We start from the raw sequence: 22,850 nt of genomic DNA, 5'->3' as shown, positions 1-22,850 counted from the left end.
TGGTGTTTGTTCAGTTGCTCAACCTGCCTCCCTGATACTGATGAAGACTCTGTCCTGTTATAACAGTGGATCTAATAGGTGTCACACTGCATTACTGATGTCATATTTTGGACATTGTAATAGCTTGGGTTGTTAGACTGCATAAGATAATCATGCTCTTGTTGGAATCTTGAGCTTCCATAAACCCCAAGCCAGAACCAGTGTTGACAGCGGGGCTAACATGGGGAAATGGTGAGGCTAGTGCTCAGGCTATTAAGGAAGTGCAGAGTGATCCAAAGTCTGAATTGGATTTGCTAGCCTTAGTATTTCTTATTAAAAACAGCTATGCTACTGCAGTTTTTGTGGTACTTTACTGCTACTGTGTTTTTTGTTTTTACACAGAACTAAACAAGAACCGGAGGAAGCTATTTGAGCCACCCATCAGGTCCTCCTTTCTGGAAGGGGGGGCAAGTGGCCGCCTCTCACGCCAATTTCATGCCGACATGGCCAGTGTCAGCGGGAGATGGTAGACCTCCGGGCCATCAAAGGGCCGTCCACGTGCCGTCCAACCTCCAGTGTCCTTCTGTGCCTCAGCAGCCCAGGTTTCAGTGGTTGTTTACCCTTTTTCAGTCTGAGCTGAATTAAGATTGTTGCCATATAGTATAAAAATTATATATATATATAATTATATATATATAGCCATAGTTTTACCTGAAGTGCCAATAAGAAAAAAAGGGATTTCTCAGACATCTGAGGTTCAGTGTTCACTCCTTATAGAGCCATTCCGTCTATCTGGAGCATTTATATATGAAGATTGTTGTTCTGGTTCTGAAGAAGGGTATTGTCCAGTATTTCTGTCCATTTGTTTGTTCAAAGAAACAGGCAGAATGATTAGTACAATCATTTTACACATTGATACTACCTGCATTTGTATTATGCTGTTGTATCAGTGACATGCACTTTATAAAACTAGACTTTTGCCTGTGAGAGACTAGGTCCTTAGATTAAAATAATAACTATGCATTTTTTTATTGACTAAAAGCACAGATGCATTTTGTACCAAACTAAATGTAAGCACTTAGCCGGTGAGATTAGGGCACCAACCAATGCAGTGCGAAATAACATCAGCACGAAGTGGTGACTTCCTCAACTTTAACAGATGCACCAAAGGAGAGTATGATTGTGGCCTTTGACCTTTAGCTGCCTTACGTGTTTTTGACTGGTGGACATTCCTCCGAGGTCAGTGTTTGCGTCCAACTAAAGTGTCTTTCTGTGTAGACAAAACCAAAAAAATCAAGTATTTTGTACTCATCATACGTTATGATTTTATTTTTTGTTTTTATTACCATTTTAGGGGAATGGGCGGGATGTTTAATGCTAATCAGTTTACATATGTATTTTTTTATACATTATTGAATGAGTTGCTATGATTTTGTAATTAGATTATTAGTATCTTTCTTTTTTTCTGCCCCTTAATCTGTGGAACCATAATATGGCTGTGCCATTAGACAACCCAGAGAGGCCTCTCTCTGATTGTGTCAACAGGCATCTTTCTGTGGTTTTCCTTCTGTTTATAGTACATGGTCCTTTGTCTCATCTGTTATTTGTTAGTGTTGGCCTTCTGTGGCCCCTGTTGTGTGCTTAAAAATCTCACAATGCACTCCTGCATGTATCCAGAATGCAAGTTGCTATGCTAGGAATGTGTTCGTTCTTTTGCCTTCCTATTCAGTGGCTGTCTCATTCAAAACAAGGAGAGACCAAAGGAAAGCCATGTCGATTGTAGTGAAACGTGCCAATGTACATAACTAGTTTTTCAGCAGGGAGATATTTGAACACTAATATTTTGGTCTGTCCTTGCTCCTCTAGATAGGAGGAGCATCACACAAAGAACCAGTATATTCACAGCCAAGTTGGTTTCATATCAGCATTTCTCCAAGACACAAATAAGGAACGAGAATTCACATGAGTGCTGTAAGATTTAGGGCAAAAACAAATAAAAACATGGAATGCTCTAGTGTCAGTCTAACATCCAAGAGACCTGGTCTAGCAGTGCTTAATGAAGAGCAGGAATATGCATGCAGTGTTTGTTCTGGCAGCCTGTATTATATTCAACCATGTTTTAAAAAGAAGAACATCCCTTTCAGCCGTTTAGTAATTTTGCCTCATCCCTGAGGAAATTATTAAACTGGATAAGTGGAGTGGTTTTGTGTGATGTTCGTACCTACACGCCGATGTTACAAGTTCCTGAGCATTTTGTATCAAGTGCAATTAAGTGCGTCTTTGTAGATTTTTTTCTTCTGTCCTTTTTGTTTGTTTTTTTAATTTCTTTAGAGAATAATGTGTTTATATTTGCAGTGCAGCAAGTATAAAATCTAAGACTGAAGGATTTCTAATCTTGGTTTAAATGAGTGTATAGTGTAGAAAATCTAGTAGACATGTGGAGGACGCTTGTGAGAAACGAACACTGTTGAGTTGCAGCATAGATCTCAACATGTTGAACTAAAAAAACGTAACAGCAGTCCCCAAAATCACTTGAGAAGGAAGCGGAGCATTTGTTGCCTCTTTTTGATTTGCAAAGATTCCCTTTAAGGTGTCGTGTTGTTTATCATGTTCGCTGTTAACCACTTTCCACTCTCCCTCGCATCTGATTTGAGCCATTCTCAACGTGGTTGTCATGTTAATAACACTATGCTACACTAACTAATAATCTGACATGGTTGCTGATGCCAACCAGGTAATTATGTAGGTAATTATTAAGTCTTAAGGGTCCTGTGTTGTACATTACGCCCCCCTCTCTCATAGCTGCCTCTTGTTGACTGTCTGAAAAAAAGCCTAAAAATAGATTATAAAACTAAATGTAAAAATAAAAGAAGTTATTCTTTATCCTAAGAGGAAACCTGGGGCCAGTTTGAGCCCGCTTATCATGGTACTACATTGAGCACTGATTGTCTCAGTGCTGTGACTCGTGTTCCTGCCTAGCAGACATTTGTTTTCATCCTTCACCTTGTTCGGATGCGTTTGCTCGGAGGGAAGTAGAGGTTCTTGTCTTATCAAGTGAATGTTTAAAAAAATATTGCTGCATGTTTTTGCAGATTTATTACGGATCAGTGAAGGGACTCGTTAAGTCAAAAAGTTTACTGCCAGCTTGTCAAGTCATAGGATCATTTCACAATTATGTCTTTGATTTGTTGCGTTAGTCATATTGTTCCCAAAAGGGATTTATTTGAAGGAGTCTTTGTACTGCAATCAAATGGTACATTTATAATAAATGTAAACCACTAAGGGAATGACGTATTACATAACTTTTGTACTTTTCATATTATACAGCCACCTTTTTCTGTGAGTAAGGTACAAAAAGATTTGGTGTATAAACATTGCCATGTGGCCAAACCTCTGTTCATTGTGGCATCTGTTGATGTTATTGTAACAGTATTATAGTAAAGATATAAACACGAGTTTTTGGAGAAACTGTCAAGCAGGCAAAAAAAAGTTTGTTCAAACATTCAAATTATATAATGAAGGTAATAAATGTATATAAACAACCCTTTTTTTGGTTTTCTCTTCTGTATATTATAGAAATGTTAAGACTTCAGTGGCCTCCTCTATAGTTTCAGAGTAGCAGGAGGAGATTAGCTTTAAAGTATCTGGAAATCAAGGCTTATAGATTATAGTGACAAAGAGCTGTAACCCTGCTGCCCCCAGAATGTTCACATACAGCGAAAAACAAATGGTCTTAAAATGGCTGCACTAAAGCACAGATGCAAAAGCTCCTGCATGTCTCTAGTGGTGTATTATGAAATCGATATATTTTAAAGTTTGGTGACTGGTACCTTTAAAAATGTTTAAAATTCTTGTTTAGACACACATTTACCTTATCCTAGTTTCTTTACTTCACAGCTAAACACAATCAAAAACAGATAGATAATCTGCAGGTTGAGGCCACGCCTCCTGTACATGAGGCCTAATCTGCATAGCCAGGATCAGCTTAATCCAGCAGAATGAATCTGCTGCGCTTTATGGAGACCAGCAGGAGCTGCATATACTATAATGCACAAGAACAAATTAATCTTAAATCTGTGGCTTTTAAGTTACTGTGTCCTTGTGTCATGTTCACCAGGCTGCTGGACCATCAGAGATGTCGAAATTAGTTTGAGAAATATTTTCACAGCTTTTGTCATTATTTAGTTTTTGTTATTTGGATGTGATACATTTGCATTAAGCCACGACACAGTGTTCCCTATTTAATATGAGCAGATCAGTCAAATAAAAGAATGAGACCAAAAACAAAACCAAACTGAAACCTTTGTTCTGTGCTCTGCCTTGCAAAATGCATGCAGTTCTATTGAAAACCTCAAGGGGGCAGTGTAGTCACATTACTTACAACGAGAACAACAGTTACTCAGCAACAAATCATCACATATTCACAAATAATTAAAAAGCATTATACAGTTACTTGTGGTTTGAATTTGGGGTTTAATGTGTTTTTAAAAAAGGAAATGTTATTTTGTTTATTTTAAGCTTGAGACATTTTTGGAAATTGTGCATTTTTCTAACACCATTCATTTTTTTTATTTTGGTGTGTATGTGTGATTGTGTCTGACTGTAAATACAAAAACAGTTTCTTCAATCTATATTTTTCCGAAGGTAAGAAAGGTTATTACATTCTCAAAGTTCATTATTAATACATTTAAATGCTCCAAACGTCACCTACGGGCCTCTCAGTTTATGGCAGCAAATTAATGTTCAGATGACGAATAGAGAGTGAGAGAAAGATCGAGCGAGCCTCTAGTCCAACGTGCGCCCTCAACTAAAACAGGTGGTGCCACTGAACTACACCGTGGCAGCTTGTGACTCACTCACACTCTCAGCCGCTGTCATTATTTTTGCACAGGAGCTTCACAGGGTAAAACCCACAGAACACTGTCGTGTTTATACAACACCACAACACTGAGTACGATGTAAATACTGGTATGTTATCCTGAGAAGCTAGAGGGCAATGAGTAGGAAGGATGTTAGGAAAACATTGAAAATAGCGTATGTTGCCAGTTACTCATATGAGAAATAAATCTGAGCTGTAGTATCATATAATTTCTTACTTATTCCTCTTTAAGAAAATATTTTCATCTCACAGTTGATCCAGCTTCCACAAGATCACAGCTCCACATGCATCAAGCATAATGCTTTCAGAGAAAAGCTATTCAATCACGAATGTCAAAATCTCTGCGTAACTCATGGTAATTATGTGTACGACACAGCTGGCAATCATTTCCAGCGCCAAGCATGACTAATTTAGATTTTATGTTCTATTGTGAGAGACACACGGAGAGTGGAAGATGGCTAAATTTCAGAGAAAAGAAGTGGCGGGCTATTTATCACTAACCAACCATGCGTTCATTCAGCATCCTGGCAGCCTCCCCACTTGACCAGAGTCCACAGCTTCACATATTGTTCTCATGGGCAGCTTGCCTCTGCAGGAAAGGTGTAAATTAGAGGAGCTGTGATTTGGTTGCTCCCTCACAATACCTGGCTCCGGTCCAGCAGACAATATGCTCCCAATATCTGGTAAGTCTGGCTCATTGTGTCTGTCTACATGTTCCCCGTCTTTCTTTTTAATGCAAAATAACAGATCTTGCTAAAACAGAAAATGCTCTTAGTGTTTTGTCATGTGTAGCTCTTAATGAATTCAGAAACATGATTTCAGTGTGTGATGTGCATGGACTCGTCCTGTTTGTTAAATGTTTTGTTTCTAGGTCACGTCAGTTTGATTTAGCACTTTTTTTACACACAGTGGCATCATCAAAATACTCCCCAAAAACTTTTTAATGGGGCCAAATTTTTAAGAAGTGAAGCTTTTTTTTTTAGTGTCAGACCCCAAAACTGTCTTTGTGTTACTCTTATTGATTTTCCTCGCACAGTCTTTTGAAATACGGATGTTAAGTTTTCTGCTTCAAAAACGGCCCAAACTTGAAAAAGGCCTAAGCCAACAACAACAAGGGACGCGGGAACAACTGCTTTCAGCTGCTTTTGGCTGGTTTATTGAAGTTCCCTTCAGTAACTCAAAGCTGGTTCACAGAGAAAAAGAAAACACACTGTAATATAACCTGTCACACTACACTACACACCCTTTAATTCCACAGTATTGGCACAAGTTTTAAATGCAATTTAAAAGAATCACCTCGTTACTACTTTGTGCCTTTAAACAGCTCCACATGGCTCATTTACATATGGCAAACTGAGAGAGTGGCTACTTATCATAAAACAACACAAGCACATGGCTCATTAACATAAAAATAACTAAAATGACCCATCAACACATGAAGCTTAGTTCAACATAGACTTTTTATAATCTCATTAACTCTCCTTCTGCTTTTTCTTTCATTCAGATTGTGCGCCGAGTGTCACAGCTAACCTCTTTGTGCTGTTGTCATCTATCATTTCAGCGTTTGACTGATGCGACCAACCTGTGTCTCTACTTTTCATTAGAGCCACGAACAGATCTTCGACTCCATCCACCAGATCCCCAGGTAAACACACACCAGGCCTCTTCCCTCTACATCTGTCTAGACTCCATCAAGAGGTTATCACCTGCAGCTCATTGCTACAGTAAGCATCTTCTGTCAGTTAAAATTGACTTTAATTAGCTTCTTCTGATAAAGATTTGTATAAAGATTTCATTATTTATTAGACTTGACTGTAACAAGAGGATGGAAAAGCTCATGAGCAGCTCAAATATCCTGGTGTTCCACTCGGAGACCCAGAGACACGCATGACCAGTATCTGTCAAAACGCAATCAAGCCGAGGCAAAAGCTCACACTGCAAATCAATGACGCGCTTCATTTGCTTCCCTAAAACAAATGTTTGTGGGGCACAGTGACTGACACACACTCACACACACATTGAGGCCTGGAGGCTAGGTAGTGTTTTCTGCTAATCTAAAATGTAGTTGGCCTGTGCTCTAGATACTGGTTCATGACTGACCTCTTGGATACGAAGTGATGTGTAGTGATTGCAGGGTGTGTGTGTGTGTGTGTGTGTGTTAGAGATGGAAAAACACACAAAAAACGAGTGGTAAATATAGCAAGGGAGATATTTGGACTAGGATCACTTCTCTTTCTTCACGCTTCCATAACTTTCCAACCTCTTTGGAACGTTTTCTCCTGGTCGTACTGTCCCTCTCTCCCTGCTATTCCTCCATCTGCACTGTGTGTTCACGTGGCCTCTGAGCTCTAAACACAGCAGAGCGACCAAATCAGAGTGGACTGCCAATACAGGGCACACTATGATATATAGTGTACACACACACACACACACACACACACACACTCACAGACGGTGCAGAGTGAAAACATAGAGATTTTGTACAAAGGATGAGTGATTGTAGGTAAGAAAAGGAGACAAGATGGTACTAAAGGAAGACGATATGAAGGCGAATAAAGGTAGAAGAGGTGAGGAGGAAGGAGGAGAGGTGTGTGTATAAAGGAGGAGGAAGAGGGGGAGGGGATCAGCTTGGCTGGGACACAGTGCCTCTCTCGGTCGTCCTCCTGCAGCTCTACTGGAAACACTGACACTAACGCGGGATGACTCTCGCTTTAGGGGACACGGGCGGGTGGAGAGCGAGATGCCAAGGAGGATGGATGGAAAGGAACCCTCTAGAATCAGTCACTCTCGTCCTCCACCTCCCCCCTTTTTTTGCTCTCCCGTACCAGACAAGCACAGCAAACAGAGCAGGGGAAATGAGAAAGGGGGGGGGAGGGCAACAGGGTGACCAAGAGAAATAGAAGATGGCATACTCATATAATAATAATTCGTTTCTGATCTCTGTCCAAAGACTTGTGAGCAGCTTAACCATTGGTTTATGGAATTATAGTGGAAACGGTCATTTACACAGATGCTGAGTTAATCTGTGGATATTAGAGCAAAGCTATTTAGTCATCAAGCCGTCTTAGACAACAGGGGGGAATTCATGATGATATAGTTCTTATATAATAAACGTAAAGAGCATATCTCTGTATGTGTAGAAATGCACAGCAGATATCAAATTAGAGACTCTGTCATATGTTGCAGCATCTTCTCAGACACAGATGACTGTGTTTGCAGGGAGTGATTTGCATCCTGACCTTCACTTTTAATGAGTTGTGTTTCCCAGACAGGACATTTGAGCCAGATGCAGCGTTGCCTCCATGAAGTCTGAGCGTGGAATATATTCAGGCCTTTAGTGCTGCGTCTCATATGTTTCCCACTGAATTTGAATGCCACGGTGATTATGAGCTCACCAGGACTTTAATTCGCCTGCCTGCCCATAACCCCATCTTCTAATCCTCCGATGTGCGTGAAAATGCTCAACGTCTAGTTTAGAGTATCTGCATGAACAATGAAAATTAGGAATCGGAATATTAAAATGTGCACGTTTATCCTTTTTATTCTGCAGTATTTATTCTTCCCCTGGCCTGTATCAGCTTGATGGTGATGCGGTGACGCAGAGATGGGTTCAAGTGGCTCCCCCCCTCTCATAATTCGCAGTGGAGCCTTTGGTGTGGCTTTTCCACCTCTGTCGTTTTGAACAGCATGACTCAGGAGTCCCCCTGGCGCAGCTGCACGATCCGTTGTCCGCTGAACAGACACAGCAACTGACAGGAGACAAAAACAAATAGAAAGTGACACCGGCTGACTGTGATGCTCCTCTGTGGAGTATGAAGAAGAGACGAGACTGCTTCAGGAAGTCTAAGAATAAACGTGTGTGGGGGGGGCATGCACTTGATCTTTTATGCCTTGGTAATTCTGTTTCTGGGGGCCACTGATAAAGAGGGTGTAGTAGGCTAAGAGAGATAATGACAGACACACCCACAGCCCAACATAAAGCCGTGAACTGACGGGGTTTCACATTTTATTGTGTGTCGTCTCATTCATTATGTTGCGCAACGCATCCGAGAGGTCCCTCTGCTCATTACTGTCTGGTCCATTTGCACCTGCGCTCCTGCCAGAGAGGGCTGCACCCCCCCCCCCCCCCCCCCCCAAAAAAAAAACACGGACATGCGAGAGACAGTTGTTGGGATGACGTTAAACGTGAAATAGGAAAGACGCGGAGTGCGCGTGTGTTCGGTTTTGGTTGGGACCTGAACTGAAGTGTGGGGGGGGGGGGGACACCAAACTAATCCTGTTACATAAGAGGCCGAACCGTCTCTGCACTAATCCTCTGAACTGTTCGTGTTCAACTGTCCCGCGGCGGACTAACACGCAGGGCACACGCACACGCGCGCACGCACGCACACTTGTGGCTCTTAAAAAAAAAAAAAACACACATGCGCGTAGTGAGCGCACGAAAGACGGAAAAACGCACCGAGCGGCACGTTTGCGCGCCTCAAAAAGAGCTTTGCGTCGCTCCTGGAGCTGCCAAGCTTCACGTTGAGAACCCGAACTGGCGGCTTGTGCTGTTCGCGCCCGTGACGATGCAGCTGACGCGCCACTAGCCGCACCACCCAGGACGCAGAGAGGAGAGCGGCGAGGGGACTGAGAGGAAACCCGTTCCGTCTTTCTCTTTCTGTTCTCCTTCCCTGACGGCCGCTGTTGTGCATCTCGTGGACGATATTTAAGGAGCCACAGCGATCGGACAGCAGCATCACCCAGGGTCTTTTGTAGAGATGGAGGTACCAGGCTTGGCGCACAACATCACCAGTCCGTTAAGTCCCTGTGAGGGGATGATCAAGGATCTGAGCTTGGACGCCATACAGCTATGCGAACGCGATGGTAAGGAGCGGTTTGTCTGCCTTTCCCCCCCCCCGAGAGTGTTGAGACGTTTGCGCACAATTTCCCCTGCATCAGGCCTTTTATTGTTAAGACCCAGAGCCACTGCAACGCGCACACTGTGTTTGTCATTGGTTTGTGCTGCATGCTTTCACCCGTATTGTGTGTATGACGAGCCGCTCCGCCGGCTCCTCACATGAATGGATGCGCCATGCGTGTGCGTGTGTGGAATAGTTAAATGTCCACCTCGACAACAGGGTTTGTGTTCATTCATAACAGGAGGATCTCTGCTCTAATTAAATGCACATTCCTGCAAAACAAAAGCGTTAAAGGGCGAGTGGGTGAGTGAGTTTCAGCACCACAGACATGGACAGAGGCCGGCAGCCACCCCGCCTAGAACCGCTGCTCTTGGCTTTTTCTGAAGGAGCTGCTTTAATTGACTTATTTGCGCGTATTGCGAGAAACCCTGTATGATTGCGCATGAGTCGGTTTTTAATCTTACAGCTCACCCTTAACTCACAAAACTCTTCCCCTGCCTCTAAATGTTTAATTCATCAAGTCATCCAGCTGCATCTGTAGTCTGTGCTGTGGTTGACTTCTCCGATTTAAAAAGTTTTCAGGATATTTACCGTCAAATAAAGAGTTGATATGAATTTATCACAGAGGAGAAGACTTCTGTAAGCCGGTTTCATAGTGTCAAAGCCTTTTTCCTGCGCAGTCTTAGCCCTGATGCGAATTTAGGGAAGGGAAAAAAAAAAAGCAAGTCATCATCAGGAGAGAATGAGAGGCTCAAACATGGCTGCACCCACATGTGTGTGTGCACAGGCTGCGCAGCGCTACACACCCATCAGCGCAATTACGCGCAATTGATTCCACATCTGAGTCCAGACTCGTGGGCACAAAGACCCTCTTTTAATTAAGACTGGAGATTAATTCACACCCAGAGCATCTGTTCATAGCTGAATGTGTTAGAATTGCTGTTTGGTTTTTTCTTTATCTACCATATTTTCTTGATCTGCATGTGGATTGGCCAGTTTGAACATCCATGGTGTGTCTGTATCACAGTGCAGTTAATGCCAGAGCTGCGCCTCATAATGTAATGCAACAGGATGTAGTTCTATCCTCTTAGTGCTTTGCTAGCCTGATTCTAAAGCTTTCATTTTAATAATGGTATATAGGCTGGGGCTGGACTTTTCTAATGCACCCTGCTGCAGGTTTACTAAGGCACTTTTTATGTTGATATATTCAGTACTTGCAGCACAACAGTCACTTTCTTATTTGTCACATAGATTACCCAGTGTAAATAGTGTCTCTGTGTCCTTCAGACACCCACATACTCTGTTTGTGGAGCAACACAGTCACAATGTCTACCTTCTGTGCAGACTCTGCAGAACAATTGGTGGTTGTCGTATAGCAGAGTAGTTCAGCATACAGTAATTCATGTGCTGTAAATAGTTTCCTCAGAATACTTGTGCTGTGCTCTGTAGTGCCACGTGTGACCTCTGGCCTTTTGCCTCTAGACAACATACTTGAGCTTCGTGATGAAGGGTGAGACACAGCTTGCTATGCAGGTGATCTGCTTTAGTCAGTCTGATCACTAAGATTTAGATTTGACAGACACAAAGTGCCTGTGTGATATAAAATGTAATTAAGTAGACTGGTCCTTCAATAAATAGGTCAGTTCTATTGAGAAAGATTTAAAGTTAGTTACTAGTGTTAGTCACTGTTCCTGTTATTATGACCTACACTTGACTTTTGACGTAGCATTTCTCACTCAGTGAACTCCACTGTCCCTGCCACACCCTGCAGACGACTACGTAGCCCACTTTTAGCTTTCTTGGAAATAGACTGATTTAATATCCAGTCAATACATGTGTTTTTCCTCAAAGACTGTATTAATTTCACTTTCACATAGCTTTCTAAATTTATCTCTCAAATCCATTAATATTTAATTGCCAGTGTGAGAGGCTTATGTGCCTATGCTGACCCAGCTACTGGAAACGCATGCAGCTTCAGAAGGCCTGGTGTCTGGGAAAGAGCCCCAACACACACACTGAGGACTGTTTCAATATTTCAATGCACAAGACAACGAACGCAAGTTGTTTTTGTATGTACTCAGTGTGACAGCCTGATGATTCAGTTAGAGATGAGGTTGCGACATGAATTAGTAAAGAATGTTTTGCCAGGAGTTATGAATTTTGGGAAAATGACACAATATGTTTTTATGAATAAGAAGTCAAGACGTCTCTGCTGCTCATGTGTGGCAGTCCAGGCGCACAGACCGGTTTCTGTGATGTTGAATTTGTCACCCACCTCTTCAAGGCTGACTCAGGCCACCATTTTGATTTTTATATTCCCAGTTAATGTCTACTTACAGGGGGTAATGAAATACACACTGCATGTCACTGAAGGCCTTTGTGCTGTGGCCGCTGACATAATTAAGTTGCCATGATGGATGGCTGCCATTTATGCAACCAAGTACTGTGTCTGCACTCTGTGAAATCTCTCTGCCTGAAATACTGCTGCTCCAGCTGTGACCTCCTCAGCCTGGCAATGTGTGTTTGCAAGCAGATAGATACAGAGCATAGGGAACCATCTGCTTAAGGTGCTTAAACACCAAATTTGTCAAGTCGCAGAAAAAAAACTCCCTCAGTGTTGAACCCGCCAACCACAAGTCAGCAGTGGTATTGTTTCTTCAATGTAATGCTGCAACAAAAAGCTTTGTTTTCAATCCCCACAAAGTGAAGCCGAGAAACACCATGAAAAGAAGTTTTGCAAGATTAAATAGACAGTAGGAGAACTGATTATGCAGGGGGCTGTATTTAAAATCTCATTGAAAATGAGAACACGCTCCGTATCAGACGAAAAAATGTTTTTACCATATTAACGACTCTGGACCCAGAGAGCCACCACCCTACTTGTCTTCAGCCAATCAGGAGCTGTAAGTGCAGGGATAGTTAGAGTAGACTCTTATGATAACTGTTACTCTGTGGACTTGTGTAGAGCTTATCCAGTATTATCCAACATGGTACAACAGCAGGTCCGTCTTATGACATACAGCATCGTTTGAGCAAGCAGGCATATTGGTTTGGCCAGTGCTCAGCGTGAGCAGTTGTGCGCCATGACTGTGCTGGCAAGAGATGCACGTACACATTATGTAGCCACCTATTGTTTGGTAACATAATGGTTGCAAAATGGTTTTCTAATGATCAGTTGGCCTTTTAAATTGATCAATAAACTTGCATTAGAAAACACGACATGCCTTTAGACCAGATGTTTGCTGATAATGGGCCTCTGTTTCTCTATGTAGGTATTACATTGAAAAACAAAACATCAATTTCCAGCTACAGTAGTCGTTAACAATATTAACAGTTCCTATACTGTCCTGATCAATCCGACTCCAAACTATGCTACTGGTATTGTAGTGTACTGACGTTACCGTGCTAAATAGTGCAAAACATTTTTTTGATGTTGATAGGACTTTTTTTTATGACCATATTACTGATATTCATAAAGTTCTTTGCTGAAATAATTATTTTTACTGCAAAAACAAACTCACAGCTGAACAATTTTACAGCGGTTTGTTGTACGGAAATTCAAATTCTATGCAAATCAGTAATTATGACTCATTTGTCTTTTTAACAAGTTTACAAAAAACATCTGTCCTCTCTAATTTGCAAGAATATGGATGGGTCAGTTTTGTACCTGTAGGGTGGAACACAGTGTAACCCTGAAGAGCAGGCCGTTGTTTATCTCACTCGGTGAGGAAGCTGCTTTTCCGTTGGCAGCGTCTCTAGCTCTCAGCATGGCCTCCGTTTCAAGCCTGTGCATTTAGAGGAACAAAGCCGTGATGTTTCAAAGGCCTACAAGCATGCCTAGTGAGTGTCTCTTGCACTGTTCATGTCTACAGTTCAATTTCAGACATGCTGGAACTTAAAAAGTGGGAGGCCCGTCTGTCTGAGCTGAGTGCCCACTTGTGCAGTCAGACACAATCGGTGCTACTATCACCTGCCAGAGGATTTATTTTTTCTTTCACATACACCCCCCATCAGATAGATTTTCAGCTTTGACTAAAACAATCATAGTCTCTCATTGTGGACTTCTACTACTACAGTACCACTGGTAGAACATTTTTACATTATGTAGATAACCTAAATGGAAATCAAATCACTTTCCTCTCACCAGTAAAGAGTGGTAGCAAGTAAATCCTAGAATCAAGCCAGGTGTGACTAGAACAAAGTCTACCGCAGAGAGCCATTAGGATGACTCTGTGTATGCATGTTAACAAGATTTGTATTGATCTTACTGCATCTATTGCTATTCTACCTTTTGCTATTCTTTATTTGACTACACACTGAGTAATACACAATCAGGTCCATTTGGTGCTCTGCTGAAGCGTGTGAAATGCTCTACCCCCTGTTCATGTGTGCACAGCGCAGCCCTGTCTTTAAGCTCCTAGCCTCAAAAATCCTGTCGTCATTTTGCTTGATTATGATCAGGTAAAAATCCTCCACCTGCCACCTCCTGCAAACCATAATACACAGGAAATAATTCAGGACAAGTGCATTACACTTTACCTTCTGTAGTAAAATTATGACTCAACAAAATTAATATTAGATGAAAAAGCAACCTGTACAAAGGTAGTGAGCCAAGGTAAAACTCTAGCAAATAAATTTAAGCCAGACTGAGGTTTATGCATCCCGTGTGAGATTGTAAAAGCTTTTATTCACTCCCTTAACTCCTGACCTTCATTCTGCTTGGCTTTAGCTTCTTCATCTTTCATCCTGTGCTCTCAGAGTCCCAGACGACTCACAGTAGAGCTTAAGCGCTGGATCTCTCAAAGCTGGTGTGTTTACCTGCAGGCAAGTCTACCTCATACGCACTGTACTCATTCAGATGCACACGCAGTACACACAAGTTGTAACAAAGCATACTGACTACTTTTGATGAATGAATTTGTTAGCGTATTCCTTAATTTAATTCTGTATTGTCTTTAAGGTTTTATATTTGACTCTTCTGTATAGAGATCAGAGTGATCGGTGGTGCTTGCAGGTTAGTCTCTAATGAGCATTTCCTTGGATTTTTTTTTTGCTCAGTCAACTGCAGCCTCCGAAGGTCTTTTTCCTCTATAACATCACTTTTAGCTTGATTAAGTAGCCTTAATAGTGTTATGTGGGCAATATCTGACTGCATTTTGAAAGCTTCACTGCGTTGGTGTAATGCCTCCCTTTGCAGGTTAATTAGGAGATCATTAGAGTAAACAGGAACTTAATCAGCATTGTGGAGTCGTAAGGAGCTGGGAGGGCAAAGATCTGCATGGGGTCTGTGCAGAGTTTTAAAGGGAACATCTCAACGAGCAGAGGACTAAGATCTTACTCTACATTGAATATTAGGGGTAATGTTTAGTTACATACAGCAGATTGTCTAAGGTTGTAACCTGAACGTGTAAATGAATCAGCACAATGCAGCTGTTTAAGTCCCAAGTGTGCAAGATTCAAGGTGCAGTGTAGCGCTAGTAATTCCTATTAAATATGCATTCATGTCTAAATTTAAAACACGTCCACTCTCTGTTCTTTAAGGCCTTTATTACTCAGCATTTTTATGTCTCAACTCAGGCTCTTTGAAAACGAAGTCATCCTTGGCTATATTTCACCTCCTTCTACACGGCTGTGTTTAATCTGATGTAAATGTCACAAAAAAAGACAACGGCTCTTTGTCTTTCTGTTTTTTTTTTAAAGGTCAGCAACATAAAGTCTCAGGTGGGACTTTGCAGTGCTGACATCACGTCTGGTCTGTGCTGACTTGGTGGCGCATTTTCTGACAGAGGTCTGTTCTGTCATCTCAGTCTGAGCCAAACTGATCAGCTCAGTGGGATTTAAGTATAATGACATGGGCTTTAAATGTGAACTAGCAGCAGGACGAGATGTTTTCACAAATCAGAGCAGAGAAGTATAGTACATGCATGAGATCTGCAAGCCAAGCATAGAGTAATGTTATGGCAAGGTTGTAGGATCTTTATTTACATTTTGTACATAATCAAGAATCTCTATGTACAAACCATGTGCGGTCATCTAGATATAAACACTAGACTTCCTGTAATGTAAAGATTTCTAATGAATAAGATTTGTCTGTTCATTACTGAAATGGTAAATCCCACAATCTCAAAAGGAAATTAAACTCCATTCATCATGGGTAACTGTAAGGTTTGAGCACATAGCAGTCGCAGACATTCTTTTTAGGTTAAAGATAATTATGTTCAGTAATCACCTCGTCATGATTAGGACTAAAGTAAGTGGAGGGTCTGGTCTACTCTGGTATGGGGGTAAAGAACATACATTTGTCTACTGTAATTGTTATTTTAACGTTGTGGCTTCAGCCAGACCAGGATCAAATCACATGGTCGGTCTGCTTTTAGGCGTTTTCAATTCTCAAGGGCAAGATTGGGTGCAGAAATCACCTTCTGGTTTCCTAAAGTGAATCAATCTACCGTTGCTCCGTGAGAGTGTTGTGTGGAGGCGAGACAGGAGAGTCCACACAGCCCAATTATGGAATTACTCTTTTATCCCGCCTCGCTCAGCTGATGAGCAGAGATGGATGTTCCATGCTCCACTGCTTCTGCCATTGTTTACTCTCTATCGAGTTCAGTCACGCTGTGCATTACTCCCAAATTCTGCATTATTATATTTTACTCCCTCTTTTGTGTTAAGACCCCAGAGTTTGCACAGAAAACACATTGTTGTCATGCCAAGTGGGCGTCTCACAGTGTGATGTAAACTCTATATTCATCCTAATCCTACAACGCTCTCATTCAGCTGTGTTTTGACATTTTCACTGGCCTCAGTGTGCACTCTTGGTTGTGCGTCTTTGCCACACGTCTTACGAACAGAGACCAGACTAACGGATAGAAAACTGTTATTTAAAATATTTCCTTCCAGGCTAAATGGCTTAGGAATGACTAAAAACTGTGGCACTGTTAAACTTTTCCCAGTTTAAACGAATAACTTTAACGTAACTTTAACCAGCACATGCTCACGTGCATTTCTACCAGTGCAGTAAGTGGTTCTAAATGCGTCCATCTCTGCCGAGAAAAGAGAAGATTCAATCAGCAGAGTTAGAAATATTTAATGCCATGCATGTTCTGGAAAGCAGATAGGTAGGTGTGTGTGTGTGTGTGTGTGTGTGTGTGTGTGTGTGTGTGTGTGTGTGTGTGTGTGTGTGTGTGTGTGTGTGTGTGTGTGTGTGTGTGTGTGTGTGTGTGCTGGGGGACTGATGTGTTTCCATGGCAACATATACAGTATGGTAGTCAGCGACGCAGAGAGTTCCTGTGAAATGGTTGATATACTACTGTGAGAGTTGTTTGTGGAATAATTACTGAGAACGTGCAGCAGGATGATGGATTTTTATCTTTCTTTTCAGGCTTAGCAAAAAACATGCAGGGTTTAAAGGTGTGTACAGCTTTATATGGTCTCAATGAGTGGTTTTTTTTGTCAATGTTTCTCACGGTTTTGTGTTTCTTTTTTCAACTACACAGGAAGTAAATCCCAGGACGGCAGCATCTCTGAGATGGAGGAGCTCCCTGTCCCTCAGAACATCAAGATCAGCAACATCACCTGTGACTCCTTCAAGATCTGCTGGGACATGGAGGCGCGCAGCAAGGAGCGCATCACACACTACTTCATTGACCTGAACAAGAAGGAGAACAAAAACTCCAACAAGTTCAAACACAAGGTGATTCTTACGTTTTTGTATTTGGGATTCAGTGTGTGTGAAAACTGAAATTAAAAAATGTGCCAGTATCAATCAAGAAATATCTTTTTGTAACAATGGCAGCAAAACTCATAGTAGAAAAATTAATGCATACAATATATTATCATAGCACATAAATGTTATCTAGTTATCACATAACAATTAATTATTGTACTGTGGAGTGCTCCATAACATAGTAGAACTGGGTGATTTTGTTACACTAAATTGTCTTTGGTCATCTCTAATGTGTAAATACACTTAGAGATTGAAGGCCTGCATGTTGATGATGTTGATGAGTCTGTCCCTAGTGGTCTGATATGCTCATACTGGGTTCACCGGATAATGTCTTAGGCCATATTTCTTTATTTTTTATTTTAACCATTCATTCAAGTTACCTATGGATGAAGTCATTTTGTTTTTGCTCCAATATCATCAGTGGTTGTGGGAGATACCAGCATCTGAGTGTTTTCTTTTTCTTTAACCGACGCCGAATTTAAATATTTCGCTTTATTTTCATATCCATTCAACAATATAAAAGTGCTCCGCCTGAGAGTAATTGCACCAGCAGGGGCAACAGGATGACTGCAGCTCCTTCAGTGGAGAGTCAGTGATCTGTTTTTGGAAATCTTACAGACGTGTTCCATCACCGTCTTTCCTTTCCTCCTTGCAGTCGCTTCTGGGTGCTGTGTAGCTAAGTGTCTCTGCTCTTTCTACTCTGTTGTGGTGGGGAACTCCTACTAGTGTTTAGATTTTGATGTGTAGCAACAGTGTTGGTGGATTAATAGGATGACTCTGTTGCTAGGCAGGGGCTAATGGTCCAATCAATGTGCTGTTAAAGCCCCCAGACACTTGGCGGGTGAAAAGTGTAAGGTACAACCTAGTGTACAGTCCATAAATAAGCAAAAGTGCAGCGACGGGTATGAACCTGAATGTGAATCACATATATGAAATGTATATATGCATGTGTTTACAAGCATGTCTGCAAATTGCTGCATGATGCTGAAGCAAAGCCATTAAGGGAATATTTCTTTCTAACACTGTCCTTCTTGTCACCTCACCTCCTTTTCCCCTCCCTCCCTCCAGGATGTTCCTACTAAGCTGGTGGCCAAGGCAGTGCCACTGCCCATGACAGTTCGGGGCCACTGGTTCCTGAGCCCCCGCACAGAGTACACAGTGGCTGTCCAGACCGCATCGAGGCAGACTGATGGGGACTACTCTGTCTCCGAGTGGAGCGAAATCATTGAGTTCTGCACTGCTGGTGAGTAATACAGTTACAACAGGCACGTGAAGAGAGAGAGAGTGTCCGTGGAGGAATGAAAGAAACTGATGCCTAAGGACCTGTTAAGAGCTGCCATAGCTGTAGAAATAGGCTTATAAAACATGTTGTATGTTTTGACAGCTGCACTGCTGAGAGAGCTTTTCTTCAACATTGCTGCAACATGTTGCGGAAACCTGATTGACATTACAGTAATATTGTACCAGACCAAAATGTATTTCTTCCTTTTTGTTCATTGTTGTTTTTTTAATTTTTTGTTTTTATTGTTTAAGTGCTTGTGGCACAAGTGGGATTTAGAACATTCCTCATCATTCACTTAATTTTTTTTTCATATGCTTTGGATGAACTCCACCCATTTGGCAGAGCAGCTTACATAGTGTTGAACGAAAGTAAGAGGATATTACAGGACTGACTGAAAATGGTTTTGGTTTAAATGTGAGTCCATTACGGCCTGAATATAGAGAATATAAGTAGGGAAGAAACTGTGGATTCTTGTGTGTGCATATTAAAGTTCATGATGATTTGTGTTGTGTTTGCAGATTATTCCATAGTGCATCTAAACCAGCTACTGGAGAAGGCAGAGGTCATCGCTGGCAGGATGTTGCCTTTCTCTGTCTTTTACAGGAACCAGAATAAAGAGTACTTCGACCACGCCAGGTAGGTAGACACAGTTGCAGTTATTTTGATCTTTTGTTGTGGTTTCCGTAGGTTAAAAGTGGTTCTTTGGGTCTATCAAGACAATTTACCTCCACTGAAGAAGGCACGGGGTCCCACTGTGTAAACACAATCTTCAACAAACAGTAAACGTCAGTCACTATCAGTTAAACTTATTAATGAGCAGCTCTTTGACTTCTTTTTTATTTCAATATTTTCTGTTCCTATTGGATGTAATTATATTGTGAAATCTGGATTTATGCAACCTTCAGTTTTCTCTTAAGGGAGAAAATGTAATGACCCGAGATGCCTATTTGTGTCTAAATTAGGTGTCGTAGTCTTTTTCTATTTAAAACAGAAAAAGGCTTTATGCACATAGTGGTGCTGCATAAAGTGTTAAGCTACAGCTGTATATTAAACTGTGCTGATAGTTTTACTTGTTGACTCCATAAATACAGTTTATCTTCCTGTAGCAACCATCTCTGCCTTGTAGTAATGTGAAGAGTCAGTATATTGGTTCTTCCAGTAACTTCCCCTGCACAAATACTATACGTGTGAGTACAGCAGAAAATACTGCCTGCTTTTTTGGGCCTTGTGATTTCATGTGAAAAGGCCAAAGCTATAACTCTGTGAGACAATAGCAGACAGTTGTTAGTGGGAGAGGGGGGGAGAGGAGAGGGGAAAATACTGTACATGCTTGTGGTAGTAAAAGCTCCATTCGTCTATTCACGTTGTTTACTGAGGCGTTCTGCAGTTACAGATCTGGGTGGATGTGAGTGCATTTTCTCCAACTTCTTGCCTAGTGCTCCTTCTCTAATGGTCTTTTCTTTTCTCCTCACATCTCTTCTCTGTCCTCTCCCTCAGAGACTGCCTAACAGAGCACACAGTTTCTGTGCTAAAGCCACAGCTTGTGAGCACTCTTTTGTTGCAGCTTTACAGCATGACGTCACCTGGATAGTCTTCTCTCTCTTGCTGAGTTGCAGCTGCTACATAGTACACAAAGTCCTTCTGTTATACTGCGCCATCATGTGGGAAATACCAGTACTGACACTACTTGATGAGGTCCCTGCTCTCGACCAATGGTGGGAACGGAATAATATCATAATTCCCACAACAAAGCATCAATTATGGATATAATGGCAACCTCTGGAGTCATAGCAGTATGATTACAATTCGTAATTGGAGCTTTGGCGCTTAGAGTTAATCTGTGGGAAAGATATGCAGCCGCCACAGAAGCATTCATAGATTTGACTCTTCGTCTGTTCATTTGCTGTCTGAAAGCCGCTTTAGTTTTCTACCAGTTTGCCATAATGATCAGATAAAGAAATATTTAGTTTTTCAGTGGGACAGTTTTGTTTCACATGGTTTCTGTGAGTCAACCTGACTGTGATTACAACTTGAATGAAATGGTGAAACTAGATCTTGAAGTGTTTACCCACTTTAGTGTATTTTGACTTTTGTTTTTTGACATTTTTAATGATATTAAACTTGATCAGGGAGGCCACTGCGTTGGAGCAACTGAGAAACTGATAATGTTTGCTGTTTCTTCACCGTCCATTCTTTATCTCTCCCCCCCAACTCCAGGGATGTGCAGGGGAACCGGATGCTGCCATCAGTGAAGGACAACAGTGGCAGCCATGGCTCACCCATTAGTGGCAAGCTGGAGGGCATCTTCTTCAGCTGCAACACAGAGTTCAACACAGGCAAGCCTCCGCAGGACTCCCCCTATGGTCGTCACCGTTTTGAAGTTCAGGCCGAGGCACTCTTCAACCCCGACACCAACCTGTACTTCGGAGACTTCTACTGCATGTATACAGCCTACCACTATGTTATTCTTGTCCTGGCACCAAATGGCTCCATCGGTGATGAGTTCTGCAAGCAGAGGCTTCCTGCACTTGACATCACCAACAACCGCTTCCTCACCTGCAAGCAGAATGAAGAGGGTGATGCTGGCCTGGTGTTTCATCATGCCCAGGATGTCATCCTCGAGGTGATCTACACAGAGCCTTTAGACCTAGCGTTGGGCACGGTGGCTGAGATCAGCGGGCACCAGCTGATGAGTCTGTCCACAGTAAACGCCAAGAAAGACCCCAGCTGCAAGACCTGCAACATCAGTGTGGGACGCTAAGAAACAACTCAATGTCGGAGAGGAAGGGAAGGGAATAGAGGTGACTGACTCTACACACACAGGAAGTCAACATGTACTGATGAAACAGACCAACACATGCATGAAGCAGCAGATTTAGTAGGCTCCCTGACATGCACATCTCTGACACCGCTCCGAAAGCAAGAGACCACCATTCCCAAAGAAGAGTGGAGAGAAAAAAAGAGGAAGGTACATACACTCTGACACCTGCACCATTGTCTTTTTCTCTGAAAGGGGTTGCTTCTACATGCTGAATTACATACATGAAGATATCTACATAAGGGACCGCCAACTTAGAAATTCTAGGACACCAATATTACAGATCCATCCATCCTGCAAGTCAACACTGGCGTACTGACCAAACCCTTTAACTGTACTAAAAACACAGGTTGCTTCTACTCGGTTTCCTGTTTTAAACATTTTGTTAATGACCTTTGCCTTGTTATTATTGATATGCTGTTGAATAAGTGTCCACTATCTGTGTGGACAAGTGTTTAGTTGTTTCCAGTTACTTTGATTGTTTGTCTTTCTAGAAATGTTTTGTTCTCATTTCACAGTAGACAAAACCTGACTGCTTTTCACCTTTTACCAGTGGCGTGGACTGGTACTACAATTTTTGAGGGCTGCAGCATCGATAGTCATCTTTCTTTATACCAAAGGTATTAAAAAACAGACAAACTGCTGTGGAATCTTTACAGTATTAATGCAACAGGCTCTAAAATGTGTATTCACTAAGTCTTCGATGGCCAAGTGTGAACTACTCATTTACTCGTTAACCTTTAAAAAAAAAAATAGCATGATGCAATTCTGTGAAGCATAAGTATGAAAGCTGTCAGTACCGCTACCATAGCAACCTTTCTTCAACATTCGCTCTTATTTTATTGTAGTCAGTGAAAAGAATGAACGTAGAACCATAAACTGTGTTTAGCAGAATAAATGTGAAAAAATATTTATTTTTATTGATACATTCATATATATAGCTATATAGAAAATTATATAAACCAGAAGTGCACAATGTTAAAAGCTCTGATCATTGTCAACAATGGCATTTAGGGGAATTAACTTCATACAGGCAAAATGGGGGAGGGGGGTGGGTAAATTTGACAGCAGATATAACTTGCACTACGATGCGTTCACATACACTGCCCGTCCAAAAAAAGTCACACACTAACACTGTACTGCCTTAGGCTTTGATTACAGCACGCATTTGCCTCTGCATTGTTTCGATGTTTTCTTTGCTTGATGCATAAAATAATTTGACCTTTCAAAAACAGATTAACATCTTTTCCATGACCACAGAATGCGTC

The 22,850-nt window shown here is 41.7% G+C and overlaps 2 protein-coding genes across 3 annotated transcripts in view; both read left to right on the top strand.

Moving 5' to 3' along the window:
* LOC113158773 (protein bicaudal C homolog 1) overlaps positions 1–3,523 on the top strand; it is a 48,646-nt gene extending 45,123 nt beyond the window's left edge. The window contains exon 21 of the mRNA XM_026354987.2: positions 382–3,523. Within this exon, the coding sequence (XP_026210772.1) occupies positions 382–509 (128 nt within the window). The 3' untranslated portion in view covers positions 510–3,523. The remainder of the gene's footprint in view (positions 1–381) is intronic.
* A 2,693-nt stretch (positions 3,524–6,216) lies between these two features.
* phyhiplb (phytanoyl-CoA 2-hydroxylase interacting protein-like b) lies at positions 6,217–22,844 on the top strand. Of its 2 annotated transcripts, none has more exons than XM_026355955.1 (5): positions 6,217–6,503; positions 17,253–17,449; positions 18,551–18,725; positions 19,283–19,400; positions 20,982–22,844. In XM_026355955.1, exons 2-5 carry the CDS (start codon positions 17,285–17,287, stop codon positions 21,523–21,525), a joined length of 1,002 nt encoding a protein of 333 aa, XP_026211740.1. In that variant the 5' UTR covers positions 6,217–6,503; positions 17,253–17,284; the 3' UTR covers positions 21,526–22,844. The 2 variants fall into 2 exon arrangements, with proteins under 2 accessions (XP_026211740.1, XP_026211738.1); XM_026355953.1 differs by lacking the exon at positions 6,217–6,503 and adding an exon at positions 9,279–9,724.
* Positions 22,845–22,850: the final 6 nt, after the last annotated feature.

Source organism: Anabas testudineus, chromosome 15 (assembly GCF_900324465.2).
Source record: "Anabas testudineus chromosome 15, fAnaTes1.2, whole genome shotgun sequence".
Taxonomy (NCBI): Eukaryota; Metazoa; Chordata; class Actinopteri; order Anabantiformes; family Anabantidae; genus Anabas; species Anabas testudineus.
Note: the sequence above shows the minus strand (reverse complement) of the source record. Positions and strands in the feature narration are given on the sequence as shown.